Here is a 27,076-nt window from a genome sequence, read left to right as displayed (position 1 = left end):
CCTCGTCGTGCACGCCGAGTTGCATCGCCGTGATGCCCATTTCAGTTGCTTCGGCAAAAAACATCTTTCTTATCAACAAATGCCTTGATCCCGTTACTCTGTTCCTCTTTTAAAATTAATTCGCTGTCGATATCTTCTAGAACAGACCTGATAGCAGAATCTACACATCTCAATTCTCCAGCGGCAGCCATCGTTGTTGTAAACGAATTCAACCCAAGCGCTCTTTGGTGACGTGGTGGATTACGTTACTGTTGAGCATCTGTCCATCATCGTATAAAGCCCGCCCTGACAATTTGATTGGCCCGCCAGTATTTGGGCGAGCATACTCGCGCCACTATTGATCAATGCCAGACCGAACTTCCCGACCTCAAACGTTGTGGGCGGGACTAAGTTCGGAATGGCACCCAGGCTATGGAATCATTGCCTCAATATCAACAAATCAGAATGTAGGCTATGAATCTGATTGAATTTAGTATTGGCTATCCCCAAAATGCACCAGAATACAGGAAATCACATTAAACAAATGAAAAAAAATTCTGGGGGAGGACCCCCAACCCCCCCCCCCCCTCATACATATGCAACAATTAGTGGTGGGCCCTTAATACATCTGAGCCCAGGGGCCTGAAAGTTCATAATCCACCCATGTCCTCAGCTGAGGCCTGCTGCAGCTCTGCCAGGGTGACTACTGTGCTCTTGACAGGAGGTCAGCCACTGAGGACAATGAGGGATTCTTGCATACGTCTATTTTCAGAAAGGCCACAGATCGGAACACTATACTGCATGCAGATAGCTTTCACCTGCCATGGCTTATCACTAACATACCCTATGGACAGATACAGAGATTAAAACGTATCTGTGACTCAGATCAGGACTTTTGTCATCAATCTATGGATATGCAGCAGCGCTTTCGACAGAGAGTGTATCCAACCCAAACTCTCGTTCAAGCTCATAATCGAGCACAAGCACTTGAGAGGAAGAGCCTGCTTAGATCTAGACCCACAAAAGTGCCAACTCAGAAACCCTATTTTGTCACCCGCTATATCAAAGAGGCTGTCCAGATTAAACATATCATAAAGAAGAACTGGAACCTCATTGAATGTGACCCAGCCCTACGGGAAATATTCACTGAACCCCCTGGGATTAGTTTTAGAAGGGCCCCTACTATTAAAGACAAATTAGTGAGAAGTCACCTCCCTGCTCCAAAACGTGAAACTTGGCTTCGCCAACCCAAGGGAAACTTCCCCTGTGGTAATTGCAATTATTGTGAGAATATGGTTAAAACTGACAGATGTATAGATTTTCTCAATAATAAGACCTATTCTGTAAACAGTTTTATAAATTGCAACACTACTCACATGGTCTATCGAGAATGTCCTTGTGGTTGTTTCTATGTAGGCCTTACGAAAAGGAGACTAAGAGACAGGGTAGCTGAACATAGGTATGCCATTCGAACTAGAAATATGAATTACCCAATGGCCAAACATTATGCAGAAGCTAATCATGGGAGGGATTCAACATTAAGAGTAATTGGTATTGAATCTATTCGCCTTGATGCCAGGGGTAGGGACAAAATAAAACGCCTTAAACAGAGGGAGACATACTGGATCTATTCGCTGAGAGCTACTAGCCATCCAGGTCTCAATGAAGATTTTGACCTTTCACCTTTTCTGTAGTTTTTTGTAGCCTATTGTGGGTCTTCAGAACAATGGGTCTGTTTGATATGTTGTTGTGTGGAGTACATTCTAGTACATTTTAGAATAACCATGAACTATGACATTTGACAGAACTTGTTAGGACTTATTTAGTTTTGACATGAAGAATACATCCAGATTTTAGAATTACTGTTGTAATCTTTATCATGATTTGTGATTTATGGACTTTTTGATACATGTGTGGAGTAGACCTGCACCAAGGTTTTTGAACTACTGTTGACATCTTGATCATGAACTGTAATGTATAACCTATTCATATTTACTGTCTTTTAATGCATGTATGGAATGCGTTTAGAGTTTTTGGAATTGCTATCATGATCTTGACTATGAATTGTGATACATGGTGTGTTCATATTTGTTCAATTTTGATGTGGAGTTCTTTGTTTGTGAAGAATAATCATTTGGAATGATGTCATTGCTAGTTTCTCAATTGGATTTTCCCAACTGCCCTGTTGTCTTTGATTATTGACCTGCTTGACAAAAATGACTGCCCCTAGTGGCTGAAGAAATGTATAGCAAGTGCCTCATTGGCACACCTGAAACCCATGCTATAATTATACTTAGACTCTCTGTTCCCAACACCCTGATGAAGGCTGGTGAGCCGACACGCGTTGGTGTTTTTTAATGGATTAGCCCTAAATAATAAATGTTAAAAAAATGTTGCATCCTACTGAGTTCCTGGACCTGGAATCTTTTTCCAAACTGATTCAAGGTCAGCCACTGTGTTGGCGCGCCCCGGCATAAACTCCAGACTGAAATTGTACTGATTCAGTCGGTCAGCCCACCTGTGCAGTCTCATAGGTCTGTGCCCCGAGCTTTTGGTCGCTAGCAGAGCCGTCAGCGCCTGATGATCTGTACGTATGGTGAAAGCCCGTCCATATAGATAGACATGCCAGCGTTCGCATGCCCACAGGCAGGCCAGAGCCTCCCTCTCCCCTACAGAGTATTTCTGCTCTGCTGGTGTAAGTGCCCGTGAAGCGAAAGCCACCGAGCTTCCCCCCCCCCCATGGATCTGAGAGAGCACCGCCCCAAGCGCCACCCCAGAGGCGTCACAGGTGACCAGGGTGGGCGCGGTCAGGCAAAAGTGGGCCAGCGTGGGAGGGGATGTGAGCCGCTGCTTGATGGCACACACGGCTTCATGGCAGGCAGGGGTCCAGTTCCAGGTGGCATCCTTCCTGAGCAGCTGGCGCAGGGGGGTAGTCGAGTCTGAAAAGTGGGGCATGAACCTGAGGTAGTAGGCAGCCATCCCGAGGAAGGAGAGCTGAGATGATGACTGCGGGTCGGGCAGGGACCATACCTGTCAACACTCCCGTTTTTCCCGGGTTTCTCCCGTATTTCAAGGTCATCTCCCAGCACCCTTCCGTTTTGTTATTTCTCCCGGAAAACTCCCGTAATTTGCATGCAACTTCATTTTAAAATCATTGATCTATTCAGGTTGCCAGATTGTGTATGAAATACACCCTACACATACACGATCAATTAGTCATAGGCTAAAACCTGGCAACCCAAAACCCAAATAAGGAAGCGGGTGCCGACTGCGCAGCCTGAGTCTCGTCGTAAGCAAGCGGGCTAGTTGAATGGCCTACTCCAGAACTAGCTGTTGTGAAATTATTGGGAATTTAATTGATTAACACATCACATAAACTGTTATTGAGTGTTGATACACTGAACTTGTGCCCTCGTAACCAAATCTGACAGCAAGCAGCTTTGGAGTTTTGGAAGTAGGCTGCAGGCAGGCAGCTGGTGGATACATAACTGGCATGCGTAAGGTAATAGTAAGGTAAAAGCAACGACCGAAATGCAGTGTTGAAACACGTGTATGAAACGTATTAAATATGCAAACACATCCGGTATAAACACTGGACCCCCCCCCACCCCCGAAAAAAAATCTCCCGTTTTTGGAAAGCTAAATGTTGACAGGTATGGCAGGGACAGAATGGCCTCGGTGTGAGACACAATGGGAGCAATGCCCTCCTTGGAGAGCCTGAAACCCAGGAACTCAACCTCTCTGACTCCAAATGAGCACTTCTCCCCATTCAGCACGACCCCATGCTGTTCGAACCTCTGAAACACCTGTTCCTGGCGGGTGTCATGCAGTGTGGCTGAGGGTGCGTGCACCACCACATCATCCAGAAAGATGGAGACCCCCCTGGATACCAGCCAGTATGAGTGACATTATCTTCTGAAAACAGCTGGGGGCCGATGAAAGTCCAAACGCCATGCGTTTATACCGAAAGACCCCCACATGTGTGACGAACGCTGGTCCATGCTGGCCTGTGCCAGGGGCACCTGTAGGTAACTGTGTCGTAAATCCATCTTGCTGAAGACGGTGGATCCATGAAAATGGCTAGTGAGTTCCTCGGCTGTGGGTAAGGGATACTTATCGGGGATGATGGCTTTATTTACATTTGTCAAGTCAACGCACAGGCGTAGTCCACCCCCTTTTTTCTTGGCTACCACCAGGTTCGACACCCAAGGTGAGGCATCAACTGTCTCTATCACACCCTCCTCCACCAGGTCGAAGCAGCTCGGCTTCCACTGCATCGCGGAGCGCCAGGGGAATGCGTCGGAGAGGCTGTATCACGGGGGAAACTGATGGGTCAACGGTGGGCTGGTGAACGAATCCAGACATGTGGCCCAGCCCTTTAAACAGGCCCCCACCTGCAGGACACACAGACCCCTAGCGTCCGTCACCGCAAACCCCAGGGGCAAGGAACAGGTCTAAGCCCATAATGTTGGCTCCCTTCTGAGTGATGCAAAACTCAGCATCGGGGACAGTCTGTTGGTCATATCTGACCGGGAGTCGGGCTACACCCAGCGTAGAGATGGGGGAATGGCCATAGCCTGACAGGGGTTTTGCTACTGCTCCAAGAGGCATGTGTCTGAAAACAGGTCATATGTGTGCTTGTTCAGGATTGATACTTTTGCCCCTGTATCCACCAGGAGCGAGATGTGAGCTGCCCCCACCTGACATGTGCAGAGCTTGAATGAGGGCTGGGAGGTCTGCATTGAGTTGATGGAGACAGCACCAGTGGCAGACTGTGCAGGAGATGAACGACAGTAGCGTGCAAAATGATTCAACTTGTTGCAGTGTCGACAGCACTTTCCTTGGGCAGGGCAGGCTGGATCTCTGGCGGCATGTTTAGGAGAACCACAGTTGTTGCAGCTCTTAGGCCCACTCTCTCTTGGCCCCCTGTCCACTCTCTGTACATCCAAGCTGTCACTCACCTCGATCGCGGCAACAGCGCCTTCGGGGTCTGTGTTCGGAACTGACAGCGCGGCTGAACTTTCGCGCCTCCTTCAAAGCCTTTTTCAAATTGTTTCCCTAGCACCAAAGCATCTGCTAAACTCATAGAGTCTGATTCCATCAGTAGTCTCTCCCTCAGCTGGTTACAGGACGTTTTCTCTATTAATTGGTCGACAATAAGTCCATCTTCCAAAAGCACCAAAATCACAGCGCTTGGCCAGCTCACGTAATGCCAACACAAACTGATCAACGCGCTCACCCGGTTTCTGAGCTCTCTGACGAAACTCAAAACGATGCACGCGCCGGCTTCTTCCAGAGCTAAAATAATTCTTCAGAGCCGCTGTGGCTGCAGAGTACGCATCTTCCTCCTCCGGTAACGGGAGCGTTGCAAAGATTCGTTGTCCCTCTTGCCCTAGGCAATGGCGGAGGAGAGCACACTTCCTCGCTTCTGGCAGGACCGAGTAACCTATTGCAAGTAAATGATCCTCAAACGACTTCAGCCATCGGTCCCAGGGAACGGCTGGGTCACCGGGAACAGGAAGGAAAGGTGGGGGAGGTGGTACCGCGAAAGCAGCCATCCTCGTTCGCCAAATGTTGTGTTCGGATTTAGGCAATAATCACACAGGCTTAGTAGCATGCCATTCTCTTTATTACTAACTCCACGACACATGCCGTAAAACAGTCGCGCCTCAGTAGCCTTAAGGCACAGTAACCTTAAGAACAGAACAGACACTATGCTCAACCGGGCACTGTAAGAGTGTTTTGCAAACATAACAGAGAGCACTCACCCACGTTCCGCTACAGGCATACAAAAGAAAATGTTACGACTCAAAACAGAAAATAAACTACAAGAGATTTAAGACAAACATAGGTGCATACCTGTAGAATGAATAAGGGATGGTGTCTAAAACACGGGCAGCAGGAGTAGACTTGCCGGTGACCGCGAAGCTACAGGTGAAGACAAACATTGATGAAACCATGTTATTAGTCCGGCAGCAAACGGGGGTATTGCAACATACCTGATGACTGAATCCGACACGCTAGGGGGTTAAACAGACAGAGCTTACAACGCTTCTTCGTACCTGGGTGGTTTTATACTGTCCGGCCAGTAATCAGTGCGAACGAACTCCGGTGTGTAACTAATCACCACGCCCCCCTAGTTAGCGGGAGTAGGCCAGTGTGGGACATGTAGGGAAAACGGGGAGACATAGGGAAAAGACAGGGAAACAAGGTGAACTGGCTACAATCGCATGCATGTGTGTGGGAACATTGGTGGTAAGTTGTAGGAGTGTGTGTAAGGAGATGTCTTTTATCTCCTGGATGAAAATTATACTCTTTCCCATTCATTTCCTATGGCGGTCATTTTTGACCGTAAACAAAAAAAGTGTTTCTACGTTGAATAAATCACTCAAATTTCAAAGAAAGTTGTCAAAATAAATTATATGTGTTCAAAAGCCTTTTGTGAAGGATATCATAAGATCTTGAGGCAATCTGATGAAAAATGGCATATTTATGGTACAGGGAATGCTCAGATTTTTTGAACAGTTAATCCTCACCCTCATTTGAATTGTTTTGCCCATCACAATTGTTTTGCCCATTGCACATCATCTACTTAGAAGATGACTGTTACATACTTTGGCCCACCATCAAATGCTTTACCTCATTTGGAAAATGTACCTCTGAAACAGTCAGAGAATGGACTGGCAAAGAGGCTTGAATGCTGCTTTTTCCTTTCAGCCAGGAACATACATTTCTGGAACTGCTTAAATTTGGGCCCTCTAGGTCACCTACGCACCTTTGAAGCACAGCTGAGGTCTGGAACCAGATCTTGTGAGTCTGTAGCTCAAAGTAAATCACTATAGAGTAAAATATATTTTTCTTAACAAATGCATTCAGAGGATTCGGTTTCATTTGACACAAAGGTTATGCTTCTACCCAAAGGGGTTCTTGTGTAGTAAGAGTTTTATTGTCAGTATGCATTTTCAGTGATAAGGTCCCTTTGGAGTCTCCATAGAGAAAAAAAGGCTCATAACATGATTCAATACAGTTGTGTAGGGTGTTTTCTAGGGGTTTTACAGTAAAATCATTATTAGTCATTCGAAACCTTTTTTGAGTACATGACAATAAACTTGAAACTTAAACTTGAGACACTTATTCCTTGGCTACAAGAATATCTTTGAGGTTTGTTGCAGCCAGTAGCATTATGTCAAACAAAGCTGGGGTGCCTGATTGACAACTTGTTTGCCAATTCCCTGCGGTAGACGCAAACATCTGACGCACACGCCGATGTGCGTCAATCTAACTAGTCGAGGGAGCGACATCCCACAACCATTTTCTCGACGGAAAATAGGTTTGCATTCTTTTTTTCTAAATAATTGGTTTGTTTAAGCTTGCTATGTTAGTTACTAATTTTCACTTTTCACTCACACTCATCATTCATTAAGCAGGCTTGTTTAAGCCCTATTTTTTCCACCTAAAGGGCCATTCACACCAGGAACGATAACGATAAAGATAACTATAACTATAGTGATACAAGCGTCCACATTGACCAAGGTTAAGGAAAGTCTCTTCTCATGGATCATAATCCATGAATCACCTACAGAGAAATGGCCTTGGTACACTACAAACACATAACACAATAAAACCAGAAGTGTGATGTTAAGACAAGCTTCCAACCCCTAAATGATAAGTGGCCCATAATTGGGTTTGTACACTCTTAAAACAAAAATTGGGTTTGTAAGATTATTAAGTAATAATTCCTGCACTGATATCAATGCAGTGGTCTCCTCAGCTAATCAAAAATGTAATGCAATGACTGAATAATGACAAACTGAGTTCATCTCGATATAAAGCATTTATTGATTGTCATAGGGTCAAAAATGTAAATACATTGTGCCTCACACCCTCATTTTAACACTGAACATATATGTTTTTCTTTTGAATCAAAACAAAATCACAAAAACACTTAAGGCTAAAGCTAATAGGCCCCCTTCCCATTATATATAATCTTGAACCTAAAAAAAAACTCTAATATGAAACCAATACAGTTGATTCAGTGTCACTAAAGGTTACTACAATAGGGGTGACACTCACTCTCAATAGCATACTATTCACAAATCACATAGAAATGTAAATACAAAAGTTAGCCGTTCAAGGGGAAAAAAACGTTGCGGGTCTGTGAAGAGTTCTTGTTGAAACAGTGACATTTCTGTACTCACTGTACCGTTGTAAACAAACCGAGAGAGAGAGAGGGATGCACCCCCACTCCCTGCGTCTCCCACAAAAGCTGGTAGGTGACCGTGTTCCCTTGTAGCCAGAGAAACTACCAGCTTTCCCCAGGTCACCAGTAGAGCTATCCGGATGACACTGCTCCCTCGACAGCCATTCAGTGGAACCACAAGTGTGTCTGAAAGGATGTGGTGCTAACTGAGCAGCTACTAAAACTAGACTGAATGACTGGGTAGGCTAGGTCAATATCTATCTCGCTGTGAGGGTTATACCAAAAAACTTTGACTTTTTTTGGATGATGACAAGTGTACATTTTGTCACCAGATCATTGTTAACTGTTGCAGTTTTAAGTAAGACTGGAATTTGCGTTGGAATATCATATAGCATAGTCATTACGGGTAGCTGTGCTTCACAAAAGTAAATCCTATTTTTAAGCTAACTTGGCTAAAACATTTATTCTATCATGAAGACAAAATAACGCTAAACAACTCAAAGAAAAGGTTATTGACAAGCATAAGTGAGGGGAAGTGTCTTGCTGATCCTAGCACTTACCAGCCACCTTGAACTGACACGTAACTGTTAAAAACAGCACTCACTGATGCACTTATTCTTACTGTACTCTACCGTTTTTAAATTGTCCTAAAATTGTTGAGAATTGCTTTAAAACTTAAACTGTTTTAAGGATAAAATGATGAAGGACTAAATTTGGGTTAGACTGTTCATGTAGATGTTTCACAGATGAGATGGGTTGAAAAGGGTTAACTTCCTCTTATGCTGGCATGTTTGGATGTCTGTAATTAGTGGATTCAGAGAAAATGAAGATGATTGGTGCTGGGCTTGTAGGACTGATGTGCTGAATCACCATCACCGGTGTTGGGGTTCACAGTGTGATTGAGAGTCTATCTGCAAGATGATGTGTTTAGGTGTTGATACCATGGTGTTGGGGTTCAGGTGTTGATAGACTGTACCATGGTGTTGGAGTTCAGGTGCTGGTAGACTTGATCCTGTTCCATGGTGTCTGGGTTCAGGCCCTGGTAGACTGGATCCTGTACCATAGTGTTGGGGTTCAGGCCCTGGTAGACGGGATCCTGTACTATGGTGTCGGGGTTCAGGCTCTGGTAGACTGATTCAGATGCTGTGGTGTTGGAGGGAACTTCATCCTGCTGTGATGTTGTTCTCAGATCATTTTCATAATCAGCCTGCTGAAAAATATTTCCATAGATAGATGAACATTGAGGGCAGAGTGCACGTTGTCAACAGGCAAGGCAGGCAACTGCTTGGAGCCCCGAGCCGCTGGGGGGCCCCGAGACCTGGTCTCAGCGCGTTTTCCGGTGCGACATGCAAGAATTTCGTCCATAGAGATGGAATGATGGATTACGTGATTTTGCGTGCTCCTGTCTTGTTGTACAAAGAGTACATCTGTACATGTATGCTATGGCATATAAACAGCGGATCTGTGTTCAGAAGAGTTCAAATAATCTGCACATATTTAGGCTACTGGTAAACGTCAATCGAGGGTGTAAAGTGATGACGGATCAACATCGGAGTTTGGCATTGATTCATTGAAGTTATAGTAGGCCGAATGCTAATTGGCAGAACGATTGAACATGGTTTGCTACATCTAAATGACAATATACTTGAGATAGCTAGCGATAGTTACAACTAGTTAAGCAAGGAGATGGTTAACATTATGTTTGCATTTGTATTAATCGTGATGCGATAAGGACCAAGTACGCGTTCATTTTTTAAATCACATTAATCGTGTGCCGCCACAGATTTTTTTTTTACATCGTCATCAACGATTCTATTTGGCTGCTAATATTTGACCCTTTGATGCACCATTTCTTGTCCTTAAACTGACACAGACACTTGCTAGAAGATAATAAACATTAACGCAGTTCTGAACTCTTGGTCAGCTGAATGGGCGTTTTACTTAAAAAAAATGTTTTTTAAAGAATCGGCATGGAATTGAAATATCACCTCAAGTTTAAGCTATCCTGCTAGCCTACTCTGTGTATAGCCCTCGGCCAGCGCTTTAATGTTGCCCTTTTGTGCCTCTGTTTGGAGCAGATAGACCACCAAGGTGCTGCTGCGTTTCGTAGTGCGGTATGATATTCTTTTCAAACAGCGACAGCGTTGTTGCATATCAGATACACAGGCTTTGTATTTGTGAATCCAGGTAGGATGAACACAACATTTTCTTTCCATTCCTCTTTATAGGCCAGCTGTTTTTTTCCCCAGCTCCAACTCCTGTAGCTCACTTTTCACTCTGCATGCTAATATTTCTTGTAGGCAAACAAAGTAGCCTATTTAAGAATAAAAGGAAGATAGACTTTATCCAAAGAAGTCATTAGAATAAGTCAGTCAGGCTCTGTGTTAAACTGTCCATCAATGCCAAACTTATAGTAGTCTAGTGTTGTAGTGCCCACGTTTACTATTCACAATATTGAAAGGGGAGATAAAATAGAGTTCATTAAGATAAATTAATTACTAATTTTGGGTATAGGACCCCAATAAAACTATTTCATGTATATACTTTATATTTTGTACAAAGTTTATATTGGAATTGTAAAGTAATTGTTAGTTATTTATATATATTTTTATTCTTTACATTTATATTTTTAAAAATAATAAGGTTTTTCCATGTTTGGAACATTTGGAATAAAAAAAAGGTTTTATTTAATATATTTTTTGTTGGTATCAGATTATTTATAGCCTAACATAATGGTGGTGAACACTGGTCGGTAGTAGCCTAGAAATCTAGACGCACCCTAGCGGCAGCAAATTTAAATTTGAATTTAAGTTGTTCAGCAAATTTAATTTGCTGCCCGGGCTAGCAAGCTGGAAAATGTAAACTTCGATAAGGCCACTCACATCGTGTATAGAGTTGTTAGGCGGGCTTAACATAATGATTGATGGCAGAGTTCGGCGTGAATTCCTTGCTACTTGAAAACAAAGAAGGTGGATGTTGCTGTTGGCGAAGCGTGACATGAGTTAAGCTTTTTTTAAGTTGGCAAAAGTTTGATCTAGCCAACTAGCTCCGCTGGTGGAAAAACGCATGGGACTCATGAGTTGTAGCGCTATCCTATTGCGTGCAGACGGAATTTAAAAGACAACCGATTATCCCACCCCTCGGACTGAGCACTGTGAATGGTGAGTCCCCAGACCCTACATTTTAATGTGGGTCTGGCTCGTCAGGCTAGGTTGGTAGGGCCCCCTAGGAATTGTTGCTTAGGGCCCCCACAGACTCTAAAAATCACCTCTGATTGAGGGAGGAGTTCAGTGTGTCTGATTGATGTGTGTTGAGTGGTGTTCAGTAGTGTGAAAGAAGTTGATATCACAACTAACCTCAGGTGTTGCAGAAGGAGCCGCAGTTATCTGGCCAAGAGGCACAGCAGAAACTGAGAAAAACACATACGAGTGTTATTCTATCTGAGAGTCAGTGTTGCGCGGGTTTGGTCACAAGCGGCCCGCGGTCGCCCGATATTTTAATCAACCCAACCGCAACTCGGACCGCGAATATTAATTAGGACAAAATTATACCCGACCCGCGATCCGACCCGCTTATTTACAAAAGGTGTGCTTTTGGTTATACCCTGCATGCAGTGTGACAGTATAGGCCATTTCTGTAAATCAAACTAATTTATTTGCAAAACTTTATGCAGTAGAACTACACGCAGTAGGCATGCAGGACATTTGCGCAGGAGAGAGAATGAGAATAAGAGCGCAAGCACGCACGCAACCACCAAGGATTAGAACACTAGGATAAGATTTGAAGGCCATGGACATCTTACATACATCTTTCTTTCGAAAACAGAAATGGTGAGGCAAGGTAGGCAAGAGAGATACATTGCTGGTCAAAACGTTAGTGTAAGAACTGGTTTATAAACACAACGAATCACAAACACAACGAACTAAGGTAACTTTTATGCATGCGCGAATCACAAACACAACGAACTAAGGTAACTTTTATGCATGCGCGAATCTATACATACCGGTAGATATGGCTGTGTAGTCTGTGCCATAACATTTATTCCTACAGGCTGCCCGTTTTGGCTGTCATAGGCTACTTTTAAATGGCTTCGCAAGAAGTAGGCCTATAGACCATAACTTGTACTGTCATCTTCTTTAAGAACTTTTCCCAATATTTCCCATAGCCTATATTGCTTTCCCTGAAGGGGTGTCTTTATTATTTTAACTCGCGTCTTCAGCTTCTTTACTGTTGACTTTACTGTATTGATGCTTTACTGTATTGATGCTAGCCTTCTCGTGATTTTCTAAGTAGGCCTATTTGTAGAAAATATATATTTAATTAATTATTCCAAATAATACCAAGATCCACGCACAGCCTGGTTAGGTGCAGGTAGATTGCAGGAACATACTTAATTAGAAAAATTGAGATAGTCCTACCGCACACTGTTTTGACGTTTCACTTGATTTTATTCAGAGCGAACAACGCGTTTCGCATATAGCGTCCTCAGGTTTGCTCTGAATAAAACCTGAGGACGCTATATGCGAAACGCGTTGTTCGCTCTGAATAAAATCAAGTGAAACGTCAAAACAGTGTGCGGTAGGACTATCTCAATTTTTCTAATATATTTAATTAATTTTAACTAACCCGTCCGCAAATGACCCGAATATCATTAAAATATTTTGTTTATGACTCATAACCGCGGGTAACCGCGGTCATCCGCGGGCAACCGCTTAATTTCAGGCAGACCGCGCAACACAACTGAGAGTGTATGTGTGTGTGTGTGTGTGTGTGTGTGTGTATTTGTGTGTGTTTGTGTGTGTGTTTACCTCTGATTGGTATTTAGCACAGCTGAATATGAAAATGTACAACATTATGCATTTCTGACACACTCACCATGTCTCTTGTCTCCCCTGCACACATAGATACATATCAGTGGGAGCCCCACTGTCAGAAACACAGCAAACAGTGCCACAGATGCTATCACAGTCACACTGTGGGAAGAGCCAACATTAGCAACAATGCTAAAAGCTAAAGGGCAACATTATAAACAATGCTAAATGCTAAAGGTGTAGTTTGCAGCACAAATGACAAATGGTGTAGTAACTAGATGTACCGCAGAGCGGTACAAAATATGACTGCCGCCCAGTCCTGCACATGTTTTCCACAAAAATAAGTCACGCTGAAAGGCATATATGATTCTAACTGTCTCACTGAATTGCATTATGCACACTCAATTCTCACTGGTATCTGCTAGACAACAAGTACCAAAACATGATTAGTTCATAGATTTCACATGTAATATACATTTTATACAACCCCACCCCCATCTTGCCTGTTCATAATTCTGAGAAATTCTTGAATTGTGTGCATGTGTGCGTGTACATGTTTATGTTTGTGGGTGTGTGGGTGGGTGTGTGTGCGTGCATGTGCATGTGCTTGTGTGTTTGCCTGTTTATGTGCTTGTGTGTGTGCATGTGCATGTATGCGTACATATGTCTACTGTGTGAGTATGTGTCATACGTAGGATTACTGTGAATTTATGTGTGTGCGTGTGTATCTGTTTATGCACATGTGTGCATATGGAATGGGTTTACATGACCCCTGGAGGCAAACATACGCAAAAAAATGGTCATCCTAGGCCCTACGGTTCTCAAGATATTCACAGAAAACTGTGTCTGCCCTACCCTCCTTTCGGGGGGGTCCAGTCCAGCGGGGGGGCTACAGATCAAAACGAAAAGCGATGGTTCCATGTTATCCATGTGGGGTTACAAGCCCACCAAGTTTCGTGTACCCCGGTCTTTCAGTGTCCCAGGAATCCTTGTTGGTGTACGGTCACTAAATGTACACATAAATTATTTTATTGTAAGGCCCCCCATGAACGAAAGTCCACGAAACTTGGCATGCATTCGGAGGGTGTCATAATGATCCTACACTTTCAATTTCGTGCAGTTTTGACCATGTCAGCCAGAGATATTGTGATGAAAACACCTAATGTTTTGCTTTTTAAATTTTAACTAGGTGGCGCTATACATGAAATAAGTGGTAATGGGATAGGTTGACATGCCCCCTTAAGACCAACATACAAAAAAAAGGTGGACCTCCTAGGCCCTACGGTTCTCGAGATATTCACAGAAAACTGTCTCCAGCCACCTACAGGCCAGTTGGTGTATAGTAACATAAAATAATTTATTGTGTGGCCCCCCATGAACGGAATTCCATGAAACTTGACGTGCATTCAGAGGGTGTCATAATGATCCTACACTTCCAATTTCGTGCAGTTTTGACTATGTTAGGTCACAGATACCTGCGATTACAACACCTCATTTTTACTTTTTTGTGTTTAACTAGGTGGCGCTATACATGAAATGAGTGGTTATGGAATGGGTTGACATGGCCCTTTGAGATCAACATACAAAAAAAAAAAAAATGGTCCTGCTAAACCCTACGGTTCTCGAGATATTCACAGAAAACTGTGTCTGCCCTACCCTCCTTTTGGGGGTCCAGTCCAGTAGGGGGGCTACAGATCAAAACGAAAAAAGGAGGTTCCATGCTATCCATGTGGGGTTACATGCCTACCAAGTTTCGTGTACTTACAGTGTCCCGGGAATCTTTGACGGAAATTTGGACATGCGAAAAAGAAAAAAAAAAGAAATCTGACTAAACCTATATGACCGCCGCTTCGCTGTGCGGCGGTCATAATAAGTATCATAATAACCTATAGTAAATATCAAAGTCAAAGTCATTATACAGGGAAGAAAAAAAAACTTAAGAAAACCTATAAGAAAGTAAACCCAATGGCTAAATATGGCACTAGTAAAAAATGACAAAACCATCACAGTCAACCCAGAAAGGAGGCTATAGGCATAAACATAAAAGCTAAAGCAAAAAAAAGAAAGAAAAGCTCCAGTCACTGATGTCATAGGCTCTTAATAACATAACAACATGTGATGGCTGATTTAACACCACGAGCGAGACCTTAACCACAAACATTGAGAGGTCAGCTCAAGGCTCCAACATGCCAGGATAACTATGGCTCATGCACGATAACTTTGCTTGTTGATAGTCTTTGCACTTTACCTACCATTTAAACTTGGGCCCTATAACTAAAGGCTAAGGCATAGTTAGCAGTGACAAATCACAATTAATTTGATGTCTGATTAAAACTGCTATATGCTTAGCCCTCAGTGATAGTGCCATTGTTGCAGTACTATGTTTTTTTTCCATACCATATAATGACAATGGTGATGAAGTTGAAGACAATGGAGATGATTGTGTTAACTGAGAAGTTGATGCTAAGGTTGTTGTTGATGATGAAGATAATGATGAATTTGGCGAATGGGAAAACGACAACAGTGATGATGATGATGATGGCGATGCTGCTGCTGATGATGGCGATGCTGCTGTGGGTACCTGATCTGCATGGGTTACCAGATCTGCATGATTACGTCATAATAGATGATGTGTCGCCACCTCATTCGTCCAAAGTCGAGAGTAGAATTCGGCTGGGTTTGAAGCGTAGTTGCTCAAGCGATGCCTGAGGTAAAAGTTTTAATATTTAAAGTGGACCCTTTCACAGCAACAGTGGTGTGATTGGCTGGTTTGTGTGACGTCACCTACGACTGCATACAACGCTGTCTGATTAACCCTGCTGTAATTGCGGGAAAATAAGCTAACTTTAGGTTATACTTTGATCTATTTTTATGTTTCTTAAGTGTAACGCTATTGCATTGCTGTTTGACAGTAGTGAAATCAACCGTAAACTAGCTCATATTTGCGAGTTATTTAGCTAATGCTATTGTATTGCTGTTTGACAGTAGTGAAATCAACTGTAAACTAGCTCATATTTGCGAGTTATTTAGCTAATGCTATTGTATTGCTGTTTGACAGTAGTGAAATCAACCGTAAACTAGCTCATATGCTAGTGGAAACATCATATAAGTATAACTGCAGCAGAAGTTTATTATTCCTGCCGCTCTCAGAGTAGCACTTCCATTGTCAAAAGCAATCCTCAGCCAAAAGCTATATTTTCTGAAAAACGACTCTTGGATATCACCTTGTCGTGGGAAACAGCAGATCACCACCCTCCAGCTAACAACAACTCTCCACCGATCAAGGTAAGTACATGAATTACTTGAATTTACCATAACAATTGCTTGATAACATTTTTGAAGTTACACAACTATCACTTTCTCTCATGAAAACAACGTTAATCAGTCCTTTGGTCTTATAAGTAATGTTACCCTAGCATAGTTATTTCGGGAGAAGAAATGTAAGTCTAACAGTGGCTAACAGTCTAATTTGTGAATGGGTTTTCCAACTCTCGGTCAGAGTCAATCTTACAGTTGTAGACCTATGGAACCTTGTTTTTTTACGTGTATCGGTAGAGTAAATACATGTGTGTTTATTAAACTTTTCCTCAGTTTATAGCTAAGCGCCACGGTTCAGCCTCTGGTTTGTGGTCAACCATTTGCGCGTAAAGCGACGAGCTATTAGGAGTGGGTTTTCCTGTGGCCATCACTCGATAGAGTCAATCTTACAGTTGTAGACCTATGAAATCGTTGTTTTTTTTACGTGTATCGGGAGAGGAAATACAGATCGTATTGAAAGCATTTCCCATATCGTAGCCTACTAGTTCGCTCGCAACAACAGCAAAAATGAAACATGGAGAGTGGATGTCTCCGCAGAGACACCACTGTTACATTAGATGCGCACTCAATCGCAATTCGACGCAGGAAAAAAAAAAGCAACGACTGGTAGAAACGAAGGTAAACTGGATTAAAGCAAAACTTGGCCAAAAACATTGTGTATGCACTTGCGGTGAGCCTAGTGAATAGCGGACTATAGCCTAACCAACAAAAGTAAAGGAGATTTGCACCAAAGGCAGTGCTGTGGGTTGTGTTTCTACAACATGTTGGCACCAAGTTAATTTCTGTCATAAACGGAGTAAGCTAAGCGTTTTCTCCATTGTCCACTCCATTTTCGCATAGACCTCTGTACCAGGCAGCCACAGCACCACACTCTTGGGGGCATGCTCATGAGCCCCCATGTTCATGCCCCCAAGACTGTAGTGCTGTGGCTGCCTTGTAACCTGCATATTGTTTTTATTTTTTCCCTATTATTAACACTCTATGATTTTCCGAAATAGTAAAGGGGAATTCCTGCGATTTTCGCATAGACCTCTTTACCAGGCAGCTACAGCCGTTACACTTACTGCCCGTGTTCATGCCCCAAGACTGTAGCGCTGTGGCTGCCTGGTAACTCGAGCTAGGTGAAACCAACTGAAACAGATTTATGAGAATTATGTTTTAACCAAGGACTAAAAGCGTCAGCGAATACATTTTAATCATAAACATGATAACACATGAAATTTTCTTGTTTTAGTTCGATGTATGTTATACACAGCAGTGGTCATGCTTTTCTATGTATGTCCTTGTGAAGTTAGTACAAGGGTCAATGATTGTCCTAAATTTGTTTGTCCTTTGTTGTTCTTTGTTTGTTCTTTGTTTGTTCTTTGTTGTCTGTCAGGCCTCAACGAAAAAGACCACCTTCAGCATTCACTCCGCATTACTCCCGGCAGAGACAGGTGTCTTGTCCTACTAACACCCCACTCGTGGCCTGCACCTTGATGTGGTGAGTGGGCTTTCAACTATACAAGTCTTACTTTCATGTTCCCATGGAGTATGGAGGTTAACTGGCACCATAATTTAATGTAAAAAGTAGTGATGCTCCGATTGAAGTGGCCTGAATGCGAGGCTATTGACCAGACGGATAAGCTACCGAGTTTAATTGAACATAGCCTCACGCAGACACACACACACAGTGAACCACTTTGCGCTTACGCAAATCTACTACGAAACCATGGCAAACTTATACATCTGGAGAGAGCTCCTTGCTAACTGTAGTGGAGTAAAGAGTACAATATTTGCCTCTCAAATGTACTTGAGTAAAGCCATGAGTACTCCCCAAAAATGATACTCGAGTAAAGTACAGATCCCTCAGAATTGTACTCAAGTACTGTACTCAAGTAAATGTACTCCGTTACTGTCCGGCTCTGTTCATTCCCAAACACCCACTAGGCTACTTCAATACTCTATTTTCAAAATTAACGCACCCGTGATGATCTACATCTAAACCAAATATTTTAGAGCGCACTTTGAGAGATGTATCCAAGGCAGGGCTGTACACATAATCGTAATATTATTTGTTGCACGTGCTACAAAAATCATTCTGTGCAATGGAAGATTTACCAACGGTACACCGGTCTGATACAGTTTTGCCTATGGCTATACATGTGTGAGACTGAGACGCCTGTTTATTTGTTTGAAGTGCGTGCAGGGTGTGAGAGGGGAATCGATGTGCTTTGATTCCAGCTTGGTAGTTGTAGTCTGTGAGATTAAAAAGCACGTGTGTGTGAAGTATCCAAACAATGACACCTTCATTATGGCTTTCATTATGGCTGCTTTAGCAACAAACCTTAAGCTACTGTGTAGTGGGTCCCATTTAGAAGTGACTAATTAATTCGCGCTTTCCGTGATTCACGGAGCTGCGTGAATTTTATTAAAACTTTTCGCCACGATGTGCCAGCTTAAGTCCGCTTGATACTGTAAGGCGTAAGCCATTGGTTTCCAAAGGAGATTTTATATGTGTCGCCAGCATAGCCTATTGACAATTTATGTTGTAAATAGGCCTACCTTATACCTGTAGCTTAGGGAAGCTAACAGCTTTCTATTAGGATCTAGTTTGTTAACAGTTACGGTTTTGTCATAACTCCCTGATGCATTTTTGCATTTAGAATAGCCAGAGCGTGGATATCTCAATCGGAAAATTAAGCAATATCGGGCGCCTACCATGGACTAGGCTGGGTGAATCCAGCCTGATCTGCCGGTGATTTATTTTTTGATTTCTAAAAAGATTGAGCTTGGTATGGTGAAAGCCAGACTAACCATGGACTTCAGTTACACAATGCAAGGGAACATGAATCAGCCTATATTTGCACGAACAATAACGGACAACAGCTCTTCAACTTGGCCCGTTAAAATGTGTATGAACAGTCAGTTATTTGCACCACTGGTTAGATGTAAAACTGCATTTCGTTTCAGACTACTGGTAAGCTTACTTAATTTGTGCATTGACAATAAACTATCACATGAACTAAAGATGACTAAAATCTTATGTAGAAGAAGAAACATTCACAAAAAATCCATCCATCCAAAAATGACCTTTGTTTTTGATAGCTGTTGAAAACTGCATGGAACTGACAGAGATGTTTTTGTTTATTAATAAATAAATAAATAAAAATATAACATTATGCTGATACCTTCTGCTTTTCCCAAATACAATTTAGCATACAGGTGTAAGTGACCTTTCATCAATCCAGTTGCAATGGATGAACTGTGATGAACTGCCCTTCTTGTGATTGTTTAGAGATTTTAAAGGTTTTATAAAAATACTACAACTTTTTTGGCTTTTCTACAATCTATTCACCTTTGCAGGGCCAGTAGGCTACTTTCTGTGCAGCCGCACACACACACACAGGCACGCCAAACAAGCATACACAAAAGTTTCAAGAGTGGGGGATGGAGTAAAAGATGGATACAAATTGATTAGTGTGATTTATTTTCGCGGAACGGATGTACAGGACTGAGCGGCGGTCATATTTTGTACCGCTATGCGGTACATCTAGTTTAAAAAGCAACTGCAGCTACATTGTGCGTCTACCCTGATTCTGATACCATGGCGGTATTAATTAACCCGTGGTGGTCCGCCATGCTGAAATAAACGTAGAGGAAACACTGTTATGAGACCTCTTTGCACAGAGATTAATAAACTACTAAAGAGACAAAAACCTTATTTCAGACTTATTTCAGACTCTCTTCAGTTCTTCCACAGTTTTTAAAACCGGTTTAAAACACTGATTGTTTGTTGGTTTTATTTTCACAGGTTGACAGGCCTCAATGGACAGTGAGACATTGATCTACCTTTGGACTGGCACCGACCAGACATGGACACTGAAACTTGATTTCTCATGAATATCTTTAAAAGATGCAACACACATTGTGGAACACTTTAGACACTAATAAACATGTCCACTGTTTTCTCTGGAATTGTTTTGTTTGTCATTTGTGGTAATGGATTTCCAAATGTATGGACAAGCTTAATTTTACTGTTTATGTGTGTAATCAGCTGATATTAGAAATTATGTATTTTAGAAATGTATATTTAATTAGAAGCAAAGGTAGCCTAGACATCATATTACAAGAGTGGCCTGTTTAAACTTAAGAAAACATTGATTTAAACTAAAGGTACTTAAAGTAAGATTCACAGAAATGAATTTAATTTGCTGCCCATTTTATTCACACATGTATAGCTCGTCAATTTCTTTAGTCTGATTTGGTTTTGTCAAGGGTTGGGTTAACGACGTCAATGTTTCCGGTAGTTTGCATGTAAATCATATTACATAAATTGTAATGTCCGATATATCGAGGATATATCGAGGGTTCCGTTTTAACCTCATGTCAGGTAGGAGGGTTGTGCCCATAAAGATTCACTGACGAATGTTGTCGGGCTGTAAGCGATAAAATATATATATATATATATATATATATATAACTAGGTGGCAGTGCAGGATAAGAAATAGAAGAGCCATATATATTAACAGGCTAGAAGTTTGCAATTTAGGAGCCTACTGCAACAAATGTTTTCTTTAAATTACAAACAGTAGGTAAGACTGCATGTTTTGGTGGCTAGCTGGGTAGTTCTGTATTTCAAGGTTTGACAGGCTAGTTCGCAATTCAAATTTCCACTGGAGCTCCAAGCGGATTTCTACACGCAGCCTTCAACACTGTTTACAGCTCTTTGAGTCACACACACACACACACACACACACACACACACATAACATAAACATAACACAAACAATCAAGAATTTCTCAGAATTATAAACAGGCAAGATGGGAGTGGGGTTGTATAAAATGAATTTTACATGTGAAATCTATGAACTAATCATGTTTTGGTACTTGTTGTCTAGCAGATACCAGTGAGAATTGAGTGTGGCTAATGCAATTTAGTGAGACAGTTAGAATCATATAGGCCTTTCAGCGTGATTTCTTTTTGTGGAGAAAAATGTGCTGGACTGGGCGGCGGTCATATTTTGTACCGCTCTGCGGTACATCTAGTTATTAAAAACCATTTTGACAGAATATGAGATACTGCATACTGCAGGCTCTGCTTTACTATCTATACTGAAGTACCGTTGCAGAGCAGTGTGTCACTTTAGCCACTAGGGGCACCCATCAGGACCTGATCGTGAGGCTATGAACAGTAAATTTACATTTAGACTGGGTGGGATTCTTACATAATACCCAATAGGAGTCTTCTACCCACCCTCTCATTAGAATTTGCATAATAGCCGTTTCAGGCACTAGTTAACTAGTGAGCTGCTTCACTGCCACACATGCAAACTAGTGAGACTTCAATTGTTCCACTAGTTAACTAGTGGACAAAAACGGTCAGCTTGTTTCTCTTTTTAGGTGTAACTAGTTAACTAGTGAACAAAATATACATGCCACTAGTTAACTAGTAAGGCCCACAACACCCTCACTAGTAAACTAGTTGGTACTTTGGCCTTTACATGTTAACAAGTGACCATTTTGACATCTCACTAGTGAACTAGTGGGGCTGAAATGGCCTTCACTAGTTAACTAGTGGGCATTTTGGGGCACACTAGTAAACTAGTGACACTTTTTGCACCTCACTGTATCTCATAAATTAAGAAGATGACACCAAATTACCCTTCAGAGCATGATAAACAGAAGAAGAAACTTCACAAGAAGGAACAGCAGTCGGGTGTCCGTTCCTCGGTTTGATGTCAACAAATCTGAGTGCAGTATATTTGTATATCTAACATTAAATTGATCTGATTATTTGCATCGATACAGCATGGGGTTTGCAGGCCTAGCCTACCTAGTCTGTGGCTTGCTTGCCAGCCTTTCCCAGTCAGAATAATTCGCAAAAGTTATGAAATATAACCGCATATTCCGTTTTTTGAATGCAGACGACTGGCTATTACAAAAAACACATTTTAGTATTGTATACTCGAGATGAAACTAGCAGTTTTTCAGCAGAAACATGAGGACCTGTCTAAACTAATGGGTGATTTTACTTTTCCCATACATTTTTAAAACAAGTACATGGTTTTACAATATTTCAGACAAGCTTCAGTTGGTTTAGATGAGGTGTCAGCAACCTTTTCTTTTAAAAGGGCCATTTTGTTGACCAGAAAAAAACAATATACGTTGCTTACCCCTGGATTAGATACAGCTGAACTTATGCAAAATGGAAAGTAGCCTTGTTATCATGGACAAAATTGTATTGTAGTTGGGAATAGCCAGAGTCCTATGTAATTATTATTGCCTCACTAAATACCACAAAGTGTTCTCCTTTTTGGTGTTATGGAAATGGCCACCCTACCCTTTGCAGTGTCCTAGCATGCCATTTTTAATCAGCCGTAAAAGCACAGCACAGCTTTAAACAGCTTAAACTTAACGGCTTTGCGTAAACTAGTAACTGTAGTATACAGTACACTACAGAGTAGCACACTGTGTATGCAGTATGTAATGTCTTCACACATTTGGGTACACGCTGATTACACTTCCTGAAACACATTCAGTCCCCCTGTTGCTATAGCAGATGCTTAGTGTAGTTTTGCAACTATTTTAGCATCCTGCTACAATAGACCGGATTCGATCCTTGTCTAACACTCAAAGTTTTTAAATGAGTCTCAAAGGTTTTCAAATTCATGCTTGAATCTCCTATGTTTACAAGATCACACCACTGCAGTGAAACAGTAGACTGCTACAATTGACTCAATTGTGGTCTGTTGTTAGTGTGAGTGTGTGTTTTGTGTGTGTGTGTGTGTGTGTGTGTGTTTGTGTGTGTGTGTGTATGAGAGAGAGAGAGAGAGAGAGAATGATGTTATTACTTACCTGATACTACCGGTAGGATCGAGGAGAGAATGATGAATCTAGCCATAACGTCTACAGCTGGTAGCCCTTCACCAAATGGTTGTCTTTCGCGACTGTACAAAATGTCTTCTAACACAGAAATTTATTTATACACTTCCCTCTCACAGGCATGTGGTTAGCTACAGCCTTTTTTCATAGCTCTCAATAAACTCTTCCTCTTTCTGTATGCATTCCACACTATTACACTAATGAGCAAGTGTGTCAGGGAGTGGACGAAGAGTAAATGTTTCCTTAAAAGTTGTTTTTCTTCACTTCTCTCTTTTTTCTTTTCTTCTCTTCAGACTTTTATTAAAGCCATGCCATAGTCTTTGAGTCTTTTATTTCATTTAAAAGCCTCTTTCCCATACATGTTGGTGTATGCAGAATGCAAACACATGGGCATGTAATCATCTTAAGGTGATCCGAATTATGCATCATTTATAAATAATATGATATTCATTATTACTGTCTCTGCACCTCTGTACCCCCCTCTGCCCCCCCCCCCCCCCTTTGTGTGACCATGGCGATGTTAATAATTTGTTCCCTCTGTTCCTTTTCTTTCTTTTCATCCTCTTTTGTTGCTCCTCTCTTCTTTCTTTCTCTCTCTACCTCGTTTCTCTCAATCCCACCCTTTACATGTACATGTAGGTGTATGCATGATGCAAACACATGAGCATGTACAGTACTCCTCTAGGTGATCCGAATTATACATCCTTTGCCTGTATGGTGCAATAAGGAACCTGATCAGAGAACAGACAGGGCAAGCCGATGCTACCGTTCTGAGGTCGCATGTGGTTGATATCACACTGGCCAATGCGAACAGTCGCTATCGCTTGTGTCTTTCGGTCCTGTTTTTAGCCCTGCACTCTCTAACCACCGATACCCTTGTGTTGCTTGCACAAGATTCTCTTGAGTATTACTATCTGGGTGCACAGTCACAGCCATTGTTGTTTATTGTCATGAACTGTCTATATGTCGTCTGTCTTGTACAGTCTTACATGTGATATCATGTGTCTTGCTACGCCTGCTCATTTCTTATTGCTCCTATGAATAACGTTTTTTGAATTGAATTGAATTTCAATTAAATGATTTGAAATTCTTTGATTGTCTGTTTGACTTGGAGTGAGAAATATACTGCATGTATAATCAAAGGTCGCAGTTGAGAGTAACAGATGGGCCTGTGTGCGCTCAGACAGTCTCCAAGCTCGCTTCAACCACACGCCAGATGAGGAAGTTCACAAACAACACACACTGACTGCTATACTGTAGATCCAGATATAAACACAAACCACACACGTACTGTATTTGGACGTGCAGAGTCACTCGTGAGCGAGCTGTGGTGTGGTGAGAGTGCACGTGGTCGCGGCTGAAACTTTTCATGACATCACTTGGGAGTATGCCAATGAGTGTGTTGGGTGGACTGGCTAGTGTATGAAAATAAAGAAATAAACTAAAATAAATAAATGAATGAATACTGATTAGTATATGATATACTAATCAGTATTCATTCATTTATTTATTTTTCATTCATTAATGTATTTACATTATTTATTTATTTATTCATTCATTTATCTATACTGATATAGCACACACACTCTTGTTCATCTGCATCATCCATCTCTGCAAAATGTTAGATAGGTCATAGCAGTTAGCCTACAGCATTCTTTTAGCTATATACTAGCTACAGAGCATGTTGAGGTTTTTTTCCTTTTAATACTGTGTTTTATCTTTGTCATCCAGTGGTACTGTATGATCAAAGGCAAGCAGCCACCAATACTAAGAACTCTGCACTAGGAGGACTGGGGTTGCCACAGACCACAAGAGTGAGATGAAGGGGGAGATTGTAGTTCCTCATTCACGGTTTCAAGTAAGCGGAGAACATAGACAGGGATTTCAGTTTTATACAGGCCATTAAGGGACTAATAGGGATTAATATGTCAATACACACTATGTTTAGTGTTGTTGTAGTGTTTTTAAATAAAGACAAATTGTGAATTTATAAATGATTGTTTATTGTAAAGTGGGGAAATATGAATTAGAATACCAGAAGAAACAATAAGAGAATATGCATCACATTTTAGTTCTAAAACATATGAAACAAAGATATTACAAAAGCAAAATTCATATGTACAGTTATCACAGCAGACATTGCAGATGCTTGCGAATGTATTCAATGCCCATTCTATTTTCTCTAATATAACATACTTACACGCATTTAATTTGCAATGATATATTTCCAGGGACAAAACAGCCCGATAAAAGTAAAAGTCTGCAACAGTAAAACAATATATGTGGGAAAAGTGTTTCAACTAATACTGGAAATGGTATGAATACATAATAAGTAATAAGTGGTGGTGTGGCATAGTTTGTGACCCCAGATTAGAGGTGCAGTGGCAAGATATGGAGATTTACTCCACATATGTTGCGTTATCAGCCAGTATTCAAGACTGCCACAGCCCACATTGCTTACTAGCAAGGGGTCGCATGTATGAATGATAGTAGCCCCCAGCACCATCGAGGGCATCGTTTATTAGCGAACAAACTACCTTTCCGCAGATGACAGCACCGGTCTGTCGTGGCTAGACACCAACGCTCATCAGTATACTCTGCTTGTGTTATGGGGTCAGCCCAAATTCACAAAAGCCACTGCATGTTTTGAAAAGATCTTATGTGTGAATGAACCACAGAGGTAGCCTGGAAAATCCAGACCCTGATAATCTAGAAAGATTAACAGTCTGGCAAAGAACAATGTAATGGCCCAACTCGAGGGGCGGCAACAAGCATGCATTTAAAAATCTCACTGCACACAATTGGATAACACTAGACCATGTTTACTCTGAATGATTTCGGACTTCGACGCAATCGGATAACACTACGACCAATGTGTACTGTCCTCCAACGTTGCAGTGCTATCTTCATCAGTTTAGCTGGTTTCCTGGAATGTTGGGGTAAAAGTAGCGTGCATCATTGCTCTTTGCCAGAGTGTCTCGCAGAGACAATTCCATTGTGCTCTCGCGATAACTCTGGATTTCCAGGGTACCACAGAGGTGCTTTACAGACTGAAGTTGACATAGACGTTGTCCTTGTTGTCCTCCAAAGACTAATAAGAACTCATGTATTAAATAACCTCTGTGATTTTGTGTCAATATTTGGTCTGGAATTTCTACATGGTGAGAAAGGGACAAACCCTATTTTTTGTCCTGGGCAATACAGTCCACTGATTGAATTGTGCACAAGGTCATGTGTAGTCAAAAACTAGAGGGAAGCTACTGTACACATACTAAGTGACTTAGAGAAAGTCTTTGTGCACATCCCAGGTGCAGGACAGGACATTTCAAAATGTTTAAGAAGAGAAGTCCGGCAAGTAAGTAAGCCAAACATAAGAAAATAAAGAAAAATAAGTGTGGGGACTTCTCTTCTTACATACTAGAATACTAAGTGAGCCTCTAAATGCTTGTACTAAGTGGGCAGCTCGGCTGTGGAGCACACTAGGGGCAATGCAGTGGTGGGATTCTCAGAGGAGTTTGTTGGTGGCTGTTGGTGGTGTTGGTGGCTGAACAAGAGAATAGTTACCATCATCACAGGGGCTTGTGGGTAATTTAGCAAGAGAATAGGTACCATCATCACAGGGGCTTGTGGGTAATTTAGCAAGAGAATAGGTACCATCATCAGTGGGGTTTGTGGGAAATCCAGCAAGAGAATAAGTGGCATCATCAGAAGGGATTGTGGGTAATTTAGCAAGTGAATAAATACCATCATCTGAGGGGTTTGGTGCTAACTCTACAGTGGAATAAGTGGGGTCATCAGAGGGGATTGTGGGTAATTGAGCCATGACATAAACAGTGTTGGGGTTGGAGTCTGTGGCTTCAGTTGGTTGTGGGGGTCTGGGGTCCTTAATCTCCTCATACGTCCT

The 27,076-nt window shown here is 41.9% G+C and overlaps 1 protein-coding gene and 1 long non-coding RNA gene across 2 annotated transcripts in view; one reads left to right on the top strand and one right to left on the bottom strand.

The window, feature by feature from the left end:
• Window positions 1–23,221, bottom strand: part of LOC143124761 (uncharacterized) — a 43,530-nt gene extending 20,309 nt beyond the window's left edge. Inside the window, exon 1 of the mRNA XM_076286470.1 lies at window positions 23,146–23,221. Within this exon, the coding sequence (XP_076142585.1) occupies window positions 23,146–23,191 (46 nt within the window). The 5' untranslated portion in view covers window positions 23,192–23,221. The remainder of the gene's footprint in view (window positions 1–23,145) is intronic.
• Window positions 15,855–20,216, top strand: LOC143124779 (uncharacterized). Its single transcript, XR_012987079.1, has 3 exons — window positions 15,855–16,275; window positions 17,687–17,791; window positions 20,102–20,216. It is a non-coding gene; the product is annotated as an uncharacterized LOC143124779 (long non-coding RNA).
• Window positions 23,222–27,076: the final 3,855 nt, after the last annotated feature.

Source organism: Alosa pseudoharengus, unplaced genomic scaffold (assembly GCF_046254945.1).
Source record: "Alosa pseudoharengus isolate Yale_2024_CS ecotype anadromous, Long Island Sound unplaced genomic scaffold, YU_APseudo_1.1 YU_APseudo_1.1_scf_1, whole genome shotgun sequence".
NCBI classification, from domain to species: domain Eukaryota; kingdom Metazoa; phylum Chordata; class Actinopteri; order Clupeiformes; family Clupeidae; genus Alosa; species Alosa pseudoharengus.
This window is presented reverse-complemented; position numbering and strand designations above follow the sequence as displayed.